Raw genomic sequence first — 10736 nt, 5'->3', positions numbered from 1 at the left:
TCTAAATATGTGGTTTCTACAAGTGTGTGATAAAATTTTTAATATAATATTATATATTTAAAACTAAAAAATTATATTTGTTTATAATTTGAATATTTCACATGCTTTTAAATATTTAACTTAGATTTCACAAACAATTTCTAAAACTAATTAAAATTTATATTTTATGTATTTATTTAAATATCATTTAAATTATTATTTTTAATTCTAACATGTATAAACGGAACATTTTAACTACACTTTATTAAATTTAAGAAATCACTATTTTCACAACCTTTACCAGCGAGAATAAATTGATGCCATTTATTTTAAAGTATAATAAAATAATAATTAAAAAGACATTTAACATCATCTTAAATCTGCTTATAGAGCTTTTTTTAGTCCATTGAAAGTGAACAGAATAATTAACCTATTTATTGAGCCCAAATAATAATAATAATAATAATAATAATAATAATAATAAAAACTAGTTGGTTAAAGAAAACTGGATTTCTGCATCACGTAAAGGGACAGGAAAGATCTTTGGTTGGTTGAAAAGAGCCAAAGAGGTATTAAAGTAACAGCAACCTACACAAATCTGTCAACATCTTTACGTACAGTCCAAATATTAATAAACACAATGATTTCGTAGATCTCCATTAAGCATAGTCAAAGCATGCCTCATTTGTTACTTGACATTCAATCTTCCAGTTAATTTTCTAACAAAAACCATAGATTTTTTTTCTCTGACAGAATTGCTGGGAAAGGGCAAGGGACAACTAAAACCCCTACTCACACTTGATAGACCTGTATATGTGACGCACAAAGAATAGCGAGGCACGGAAACCCACCGTCCCCAGCAAGAGGAAGAATCCGTAGCAGATGCATGCCATGTAACCAAAGAAGAACGAGGTTTGCATAAAACCAGACATATCTGATCGTGCATAGTAATAATACAAGCAGTAGGCATAGATAAAGAGACCAGTTGATCCACCACAGAGGAAAGACCTGTTACAAATTAAGAGCAGGGTATCATTAAATAAAGCAGACTGAAAACCGACAGCTTCCACTAAATTTTCAACTAAAACATTAAACTTTGTAATCCAACAGGTCAAACAAACGAAAAGAACCGATCAACCAAAACCATGATACAACTAGGCTGATGAACAATTCATGCTAACTTTAGTTACTGAGAATTGGAAAACAAGGTAAAATACTCTTTAAATCTACCAGAAATACATACTATCTACCTGCAGATAAACCAGTGCCATAAAAAACTATAACAGAATTAAGGCTCTGATAGGTATTAAGGACACAAGTGAGGATGGAAGATTCATTAATCTAAAGGTTGAGCTACAAAGTAGGAAAGTAATTATGAACTTAACCATTTGGTTAACAAATTTTCCATAACAAAGCATAAAGGGACTTGGTGCTTTGCTTCTCTTCGACTTTTTATCCGTGCTAAATGAACAGAAGCTGAGAAAGTCTCAGGAAAATGCTAATTGGTGTGCAAATTACTTGTCATGAACCACAAACAGGGAGAGCAGTAGAAGAGAGATTAGATATAATATGAAATTGCACTTTTTATAATATTTCAAAATAGCAAAGCAAAAAGCATCGGAGAGATGAATACAAAAATAGAGTTTATGTACCTCCACCACCATTCATGATCTTCAGCAGCAAGTTGGAAATATGTCAAAGCCACAGTTATAAAAGCTGTGACAATCAGAAGGATTATGAATACAATAAACAAGATGCTGTATATAGTATAGATCCTGTGGCCCCAAACACTGGCGAATATGTAGTAAAGTTCAATGTAAATAGCACTAAATGGAAGAAATCCAGCCATTGCCATCTGAGGAATGGCACTCCTGTACCAAGGCAATGGTGGAATTTCTCGAGGATACTTCGTGGTGCGGCAAGGAGCTTGGAACTCGGCCCTGCTATTTTTGCCAGCAATACCACCCAGAACAAGCAATGGAGATGTCACGAGTGTCCATATGAGGACTATTACTACAATAGTTCCAAAAGGCAGTGCTGCAGTTGCACTGTATGCAATGGCAACTGTGTTAAGGAAGCAGAATGTAAGAAACAAGGGCCCACAGAAAAGGCAGCCAGTCAATAACAGATTTCTAACCTGTTTATCAGAGAAATCATGTAAACAAATTAGACCACTTAGAACCATAAATTTTAGAAACACCACATTAACATTTCATGCTAAAAAACCATCTAGACATACCCAGTTTGTCCCTTCAAGCTGACAGTAGAAAGAAGTTGCTACGTAGCCTGCAATCCCTGACGTGAGGGCATAAATTACCACCAGGGCAGTAAATAGAGCTCCTCGGTTGTATGGATAAAAGACACCAACCAGTGCAAGCATAAAAATGAAGACCGTTCTGATAGGCATACAAAGTTTCAAAGAAATAAGAGAGGGACATCAACTATTGACATAGATTTAGGAATGCATTAAATGTCACTTCACAAATCTGAAAGAAACAAAAATACAAAACACGTGGAATCCTTACAAAGTGAACAGCTGTGTTCCAGATCCGAGAGCAGCAGCAAAGAGAGATTTGTACTTTGGGAAACGGAATACGTCTCCATGAATATACTTCCATCCAGTCTCTTCTTGATCATCAGCTGCTTCTTCATCTTGACCGTACCTGTTATAAAAAATCAAATATTTATAGCAACCAAATGAAAGAAATAAAAGTAAGAGAATTATATCCAAATAAGGAAAGATATAACAGATCTCACTTAATGAAATCATTCTTCAAGACCCGCATGAGAATTGTTGCAAGGAAACCCGTCAAAAGGAGAACTGTCACACAAGAGTTGATAATTGAAAACCAATGAATCTCTAAATGATGCGGCAAAGAAGAAGACATGGAATATCTCTCCATCCTCTTCTCAAAAGGAGTACCGGTTTCCTTCCATTTCACAGTGTACATAAACTCAGCATCAACTTCCTTATCCTCAGTCAAGTCCACGAGCAAATGTGGATCCATCCTTGCGCTGATCTCAATAACACGGTCCTTGTTATAGAGTACATCAAACTGGATATGCTTGTAAAGGTAATACTTGTACTCACTGGGATCAGCTTTTCCTTCCTTATCAACTTTACCAATAAAACCCCAGATAGGCAAATCATCATAGTACATTTGGAAATAATAATCTTTTTCAACCGCCTTTCGGAAAAAGACAACCTCATCCTTAGAAAGTTTCTTCTTACAAACAACGGAAGAATCTTTTTCCTCTCTAAAATTCAGTTTATAAGGAGCACTCACGAGTCGATCTCCATTCAATACCTCACCTAATGCTTCTTTCTTCTCCTTTACATGATCTAAATTCCATTCCAAAAACCAACACCATTTATTAAATCTAAATTGAATTGCTTAAGATCTAATTTAAAAATAAAAACAACAGAAAAAGAAAGAACCTGGAGAACAGAAGGGCAGATCAAAGTAGCGATAGGTTTCACTGGAAACAAACAAACAAACAAAAATTTTAAGAATAAACCCCCCATCCAAAAAAATAAAAAGTTGTAAATATAATGAGATTGGATCTTGAATGTTCCAAAGGTGGGTATGGAATGAAGGCATTGAATTGTAAAGACGAGTAACAATCAGATCTAGTAATGAAGGAAGGAAATAAAAGGGTTACCACCTGGGGTTGTGGAAAGGGCCGACCTTGTTGGCGTAGAGAGGGACAGGGTCACCTTCTTTGTAACGGTGGTCGGAGGCGTCGGATCTAACATGGGAAACACAAGAGAGGATAAAAACTCCGAGGATTACAAACGCCGTAGAGTTGCCAAAGTTTCTCATTTTGGGTCGGATAATAATGAGAGAAAAAGGAAGACGTGTGATAGGATTTGTGAAATTCTGCAACGCAATATATATATGATGAGAAAAAGAGAGAGAGAGAGAGAAACAAGAAGTGGGTATATCACATCACATATCATATACGGAGATATATAGCATTTCCTCTTTTCTTTGTAAATAATATTAAATTATTTTTATCTAGATAAGCAAAATTAGATAATATTTACAATAGAAAAATTAGATGATATTAGAATGGTTAAAGTGTAATGTTAGTCTCTATACTTTGACTAATTTTGAGATTTAGTCCTTGTACTTAGAAAGTTAAAAATTCAATCCTTTTACTTTTTCAATTTATGAATTCTAGTTTAGTCATTATCTTCATTAGTAACTTCAGTTAAAATTTGCCAATATAACATGTATATTTTCCATCAATTATATGTCACATTACATTAGGGAAACTTAGTGACAACTTTTAACCGAAAATACTTATAATTTTAATTAAAAAAGTGGGACTTAATTTGTAACTTTTAAAGTATAGTAATCAAATTTCAAAATTTGTCAGAATACAAAAACTAACAACATAATTTAACCTATTAAAATCCGTGTAAAGCCCATCACCTAAGGTAGTTTTGCCTCTTTGGGTTTGGAGAAACAGTATCGTTATGTGATGATTTTTTTACACGAAAAGACGAGACTACAAACAGTTATACAATAACCATTGTTAGCATACTAACACCATGGAGGTCGTCACAAACAAGGAGTACTTCATATCGAGGCTGCTATTGAATTTAACAGTTACTGTTTAGTCTAAGCTAAATTTTCAAATTTTGAAATAGGAACTAAAATCAACTAAATTAAAGCACAATGACTAAATCAACATTTATGCATAGTCCAAGGACTAATAACACTATCTAACCATGGAACAAGTCGTGAAAAATGGGATGAATCAACTCACAATCTGACATGGCTTGGCTGTAAAGCTTCAACATATACTTCAATTTTTTTCTTCTTTTTCCGTGGAAGTGAACTTGGTACTTGATGTGCCTGTTACAATCATCTATTCAAGCTTCGTAAAACATCCCAACCTCCAGACACTGCGGCAGCGGCACCCCAAGAGCAGGCAGTGCAGGCCTACAGTTTTTGTGCAACACTTCGTAGAAGGCAAGCATGAATCTGTCAAAGAAGCTGGTGCTCTTGCCTATGTGAAACCTTGCTTTTCCTCGAACATGAATTACGCCTGCCGTTTTTGCCTCGCACAGTTCTGAAATCTCCTCTTGAACTGGCATATGATCGGATGGTAAACTGGAGCAGTTTTCTATATGCTCTTGCAAGCTATCCAAAACTTGACTAACAAAGTTGTCTCCTTCAAGGTTTAGGGAATCAGCATAACCATATTGAATCACACATGCATAAACTCCTCTAAGGCCTAACTTTTTCACCACAATCCTCTCATGTGGAGAAACTTTAGGAACCAGTAAATATCTAAGTGTTGTAAAAATAGTGACCTTGTGAAGCGATCTCATGTTTTTCGTATAATGTCCTAGGATGGGAGTCAATCCGTTTTGTATTTTAGTGTAAAAGAAGCACAATCCGGGAACCCTTTGCACACTCGGGTCAGATAACAGCATTCCAAGTCTTCCCAAGTCAATCTTGTGAGTTAGTTCATACTGTATCTTCCTCTGTCTCCCGTAGTACCAACCAAACATAATGAAGGAAAGTATAAAAGATATGGCAAATGGAATCCATCCACCTTCAGGAATTTTGGTCAGAACTGCACTAACGTATACACCTTCCATCATAAAAAAGATGATGAAGTACAATGCAACTAACAATGACGGTGTTCTCCATATAATGATCATGACCAGTGTCAACAATATAGTTGTTATGAGCATGACGAGACTAACAACAACACCTGAAAGCAAGATTTTATAAATTAGCAGGACTGTAAGAAAACATTTAATAGTTTGCTTAACCAGAAAAAATTAAAATGAAAAGATGCATTCATAATAGAACAGGAATAAGCGAGACCAGTTTTCTTCCATTTTTCAGTTTTAATGTGGTTTTGATGCTTCTTAGGTTAAAAGCTAATAATATCAAGATGATGTTAGAAACACCATTTCTGGTGAAAATAACAACAATGCTTCCATTTAATTAGTCATTACCCTCTAATTTTCAACATTATATGGTACTGCTGAGATGAGATGCTATAAGGTACCAGCAAACATCATGAGATTTGTTAAAATATTAAGCAATAATAATAGACGCTGAGTGCAAAATGCTGAATTTTACCATACCAAAAGCATTGCCGATATCTTGTCCATCTCCGAATATAAGTATAACTGCAATACAGAAAACCATAAGGATGTAATTGACTTCTGGGGAGTAGACTTCTCCCTCTTTGTTGGAAGACGTGTGCACCACTTTGACCCGAGGAAAGTAATCCAGTACAACAGACTGCTTGATGACAGAGAAGGTAGCTGATATAAGTGATTGGCTTGCCACAACTGCAGCCGACGTGGCTATGATAAAGATTGGCCAGTAAATTGATTTTGGTATGAACTTGTAAAATCCATCCATATGATCATTTGGATTCTTGATCAAATACGCTGTTTGTCCCGCATACGTTAAAATTAATGACGGGTAGATTGTAAATAAGAAAGCTATCTGTGGGGAAGGAGTGAGAAAGCCATTTCAGACGCAGAAAAGGAAGCCTAAGAGGTGATACAAGTTATACACGTAATTTACCTGAATGGAACTTCTGTTAAAATGACCCAGGTCAGCAAACAATGCTTCAGAACCTATATGATATTTTAAAACAGATAAGGGTACTGAAATCAGTTTTAAGCTGTACAAAGAAAATTATCTTAAATGATGCAAAAAAATGTACGCACTTCAGGATCCAACAAACTTTCAGTCGAAGATTAAAGCCGTTGCTATTGCAACTGAAGAACTAATCTATGTAACTAACGCAATGCATTTCCTACCATCAAACTTTAGTTTCTACTCGTGTATACACCTATTATCCTAAGCATCCCTGGGACACCTTCTGGACAACCGAAAGCCTTTACATGTTATTACAAGAAAGCCTAGCACATCAAATCAGCATTGACATCTAGTTGCTGTCTCCCTAGCTATATTTTCTCCTTATTGTCTTTTTGAATTTTCTTGAAAATATATATTAAAGGTTTATAAACGTAATATACCAATGTGCAGATAGCGGTTTGTGTTTGCGATGCTCGAATATTGGTAAATCTTGTTCAAGTTAACATATGCGGTAGAAACAATCCTGTAACTTATTTACCAATGATGATATATAACTTAAGTATAAAAAAAAATTACCTGTGATACAGAGGATGGTACCGCCAAGCATCAACCAGCCTTCTTTTCCATTTCTCCAAAAGAAATGGAAAATGTAGTATGGTGATAAAGCCTTGAATATGTTGGGGTAGTGATGTATAATGCTATAAATTCCAACAAGTGGAGTGCTCAAGGTCCATGCACCCATGATAGGGGAAAACAAAAAACTCACTCGAGAAGTTCCAAATTTCTGCAGCAGGAACAGAATAAAAAGAACCACTGCAGAAAGAGCTTCTACTAAAGCTGCAATTCACAGATCAGCAACTTGTAAAGCTAAAGGAGGATGATTGCTCACATATAAATTAATAAGAAAATCATAAAACTATCTACTCATGAGTAAACGCACCAGTACAGGAAGAATTTATTTGAGAACAGAAGACATTAACACTCCCGAGTTTGAAAGCTTCATATACTTACATTTGGAGATAGAAGGGAACGGTGCTCTTAGTCCATCCATTGCAGACAACACTGTCAAAATATTTGCATGTCATGTATGACAGACTCAAATACTGATGAAGAAAACAGGAATAAAGAAATAATTCTGGAAACAAACCTGAGATTGAAGGAGTAAGAATACCATCACCGATTAGCATACATGTACCTAACATAGCAATGAAAAGCAACGCCCTTCTGGCAACCATACTTGTTTCAAAAACTTTGCCAAGTCTGCTTTTCTGTTTGTTGTCCTCATTAAATACACAACGTGATTGACTGGAGTTTACATCTGAACTTTTTGAAGAAAGGATTCCAATATTCATATTTCTACAGAGTAAGGAATACAAGGCAAATGTTCCACCTGCATCCAATCAGATTTTTGGCTAAGTGAAAAATATTCATGTCCAGCTTCCATCAATGCAAATTGAGTAATAGCTTACGAAAATTATGATTCAATAAGCATACGCACTATCACAGAGATTCTAAAAGTTAACTACACAACAGTGTTACATACCTTCACCCTGATCATCAGCCTTAAGAGCTATACAGGCATACTTGACAACCCCAATGAGAGTAAGAGTCCAAAACATGATGCTATAGATTCCCAAGTAGTCGTCTTCCGTTGGAGAATTTAAATGCATTGATGGATATACATATAATGGGGATGTCACAAGCCCTCCAAATACAACTCCTAGAGTCTTATATGCAAGTAACAGATTGCTCCATCTACCAGTCTCCGGATTTCAAAAGAATTAAGTCAATATATATAAATCCGGTTCCAAATCGACTAGATTTCAAAACCCAAAGATCAAAACTATATTACAAAAGAATTCAAAATAGAAATGTCTGAATTTGTAAATGAAAGACACTCACAAGAAATCAGGTTGAAACATCTAAAACAAAAGGAAGCAAAACAATATACAGTCTACAAAAAGCAAAACCGATAGAGAAAGATAGAACAAAGTGAAATGAAAGCGTAAGTATAAACCCAGAATCTCAAAAGTTGGAAACAAGTGAAATCCCTCATGAAAGAACATAGCATAAACGTGTAACAGACATGTGCAGTGGTAAGAAAAACTACCTTGTTGTCGGAGGATTGAAGCATTACCGAATCGGTGGTATTGTGGAGAGGGAAGTGAAGAGAGTCCAAGTGATGACTAGTGCCAGAAGCAGAATCAATGAGAAGCTCGGGTAGAGCGACAGCCGCCCCCGACTGTAAATCCATACCGATGTACAACCTGTTTTGGCGCTTTTGTTGTATTAAGACCAGAAACTGTAAGTACAGTCAATATTTAGAAGATACAGGGCCACGGCCAGGGCTCATTGGCTGGTGAGGTGTATATGGACGGGTATACGAATGTCGTGTTCAGGGTTCGTGGAGTTACCTCCGGTACACTTCTTGTTCATACGGGTTAGTTGCGTGGCGGTAACATTGTCCATAAGTTGTTGCGTCTATAGGGATTGCCAATGTTGTGATTTTTGTTTTTACATAATTTATATAAATTTTAATATTTATAATTATAAAAATTATTTTTTTCTAATTAATTTAATATTAACATTAAAACAAATTAAGTTTTAAAATTTTATATTATTTAAAAAATTCTCAAAAACTATATAAATAAATATAAATATATCAGGTTTAAAGTCTAGTTTTATAAAATAATAATAGAAATGGGCCAATTTTGTTAAAATTTACGGAAATGGGTCAATTTTACAAAAACGCGCCCAGCTGGTGTCGTATTTAGGGGGAAATTAGTAAAGTGCGTCCAGCTCAGCGCTTTTTTCCCTCTGACCAATAAAGTGCGTCTAACTCATACTTTTTCCCGACCAAGAAATGCGTCGTGTTGACGCAGACTAGGAAAAACGCATCCAGGTTAGCGCATTTTTTCCCCTTTTTTTAGGGTTTTAATTGTTTAACTAGGGTTTATAGTTTATTAAATTAATGTTTAGTATTTTAATTAGGGTTTAGGATTTAATAAATTAGTGTTTATGGTTTCAATTAGGGTTTAGTGTTTATTAATTAAGGTTTTAAGAAAAATGATTTTATTATTAGGGTTTTGGGTTTTATTTTTAGGGTTTTTAGTGTTCAAGGGTTCTGAAAAAATAATTTTGACAAGATGGGTTTCGAAAAAATAATTTTGACGAGATGAGTTCTAAAAAAATATATCAAGAACCCTAGGATATCTGAAACATTTCTGAAAAATGCTCCAATCAGAATGCACTGTCAGCAAAAGCATTGAAAGTGCTTCCAACTGGACGCCCTTTTCAATACAGTTACTGATAGTGCATCCTACTTGGAGCATTTTTTTCTCTACAAATTTCAACCCTCACTATCTAGGGCATTTTTACAAAAACGAGTGGGATGTTATTCCTTGGGCTATAAATGACCCATATTTCAGCCTCTGATGGCATAAGTCGGAGCAATAGAATTTGAAGAAGTTCAAAAGATTAGAAGTTCGTAGGGAAGGTATAAGTTGGAGCAACAATACTATTTGTAAAAAAAGTAAGCATAAGCATTAATTTTTCGTGTTAATATTTATTTGAAGCATTATATTTTTTGTATAATGTTTCTGTTTCGAACTTCTCTCGACAAAAAAATTTGGTCAAAAATGAGTGGACAAATTAGTGTTATTATTTATTACGATGGTGAGGTCCGGGACATCGAGAACGACATGGTTTTTATCAGATAACACAACGCGACTGGATTTTAACCAGAACATAGAGTTGCTAAAACTTCGAAAAAGAATTAGGTGAAAAATCGTTGGATCTACGGCAATGAGAGTATTGTCTATTAAGTATCGATTTTATGCTTCGATCGATCCCGTGAAATATGACGCATTCGATATCAAAGGTGCTCAGGGCTTGGAGGCGAGGGTGCAAACGCACAGCGATAGTGGATCATCGTTTCTTAAGTTATATGTGGAATTTTCAATGCCAAATGAAGGACTTGAAACTTTAACATCTCTTCCTGTTCGAGAGGCAAGAACAGTTAAAAATGTCGATAGTCTAACCACTTTGTTAGAAAGTTCCCATTATGATATCCCAGAATCATCGATGGGAAGACATTCATTTGTCTCGACCTTAGATTTTAATCGTAGGAAGTAAAACACCGAAGTATCAGGTTTTGGTGGTAGAACGGAATAT

General features: G+C 35.3%; 2 protein-coding genes across 2 annotated transcripts; both read right to left on the bottom strand.

Moving 5' to 3' along the window:
* Positions 1-470: 470 nt before the first annotated feature.
* LOC105785605 (transmembrane 9 superfamily member 2) lies at positions 471-3911 on the bottom strand. The gene is made up of 7 exons (XM_012611718.2): positions 3646-3911; positions 3419-3459; positions 2737-3322; positions 2505-2642; positions 2219-2375; positions 1632-2116; positions 471-987 (listed from the first exon to the last, which is right to left on the bottom strand). Exons 1-7 carry the CDS (start codon positions 3801-3803, stop codon positions 768-770), a joined length of 1785 nt encoding a protein of 594 aa, XP_012467172.1. The 5' UTR covers positions 3804-3911; the 3' UTR covers positions 471-767.
* Positions 3912-4442: 531 nt separating this feature from the next.
* On the bottom strand, positions 4443-9033 carry LOC105785604 (probable potassium transporter 17). The gene is made up of 8 exons (XM_012611716.2): positions 8674-9033; positions 8107-8326; positions 7711-7953; positions 7575-7625; positions 7140-7400; positions 6546-6598; positions 6095-6464; positions 4443-5712 (listed from the first exon to the last, which is right to left on the bottom strand). Exons 1-8 carry the CDS (start codon positions 8815-8817, stop codon positions 4862-4864), a joined length of 2193 nt encoding a protein of 730 aa, XP_012467170.1. The 5' UTR covers positions 8818-9033; the 3' UTR covers positions 4443-4861.
* Between the last annotated feature and the right edge of the window lie 1703 nt (positions 9034-10736).

This window comes from Gossypium raimondii, chromosome 1 (genome assembly GCF_025698545.1).
Source record: "Gossypium raimondii isolate GPD5lz chromosome 1, ASM2569854v1, whole genome shotgun sequence".
Classification (NCBI taxonomy): Eukaryota; Viridiplantae; Streptophyta; class Magnoliopsida; order Malvales; family Malvaceae; genus Gossypium; species Gossypium raimondii.
This window is presented reverse-complemented; position numbering and strand designations above follow the sequence as displayed.

Bases quoted from the DNA above. Each gene is read 5' to 3' on its own strand.
- LOC105785605 (XM_012611718.2), bottom strand. From the start codon at position 3,803: ATGAGAAACTTTGGCAACTCTACGGCGTTTGTAATCCTCGGAGTTTTT. The intron at 2,643-2,736 runs GTGAGATCTGTT...TTTTTATAACAG, and splicing joins TTGAAGAATGATTTCATTAA to GTACGGTCAAGATGAAGAAG. The intron at 988-1,631 runs GTACATAAACTC...AATTTGTAACAG, and splicing joins GATCATGAATGGTGGTGGAG to GTCTTTCCTCTGTGGTGGAT.
- LOC105785604 (XM_012611716.2), bottom strand. From the start codon at position 8,817: ATGGATTTACAGTCGGGGGCGGCTGTCGCTCTACCCGAGCTTCTCATT. The intron at 6,599-7,139 runs GTAATTTTTTTT...AATATCATATAG, and splicing joins TACCATCCTCTGTATCACAG to GTTCTGAAGCATTGTTTGCT. The intron at 5,713-6,094 runs GTATGGTAAAAT...TCTTGCTTTCAG, and splicing joins AGATATCGGCAATGCTTTTG to GTGTTGTTGTTAGTCTCGTC.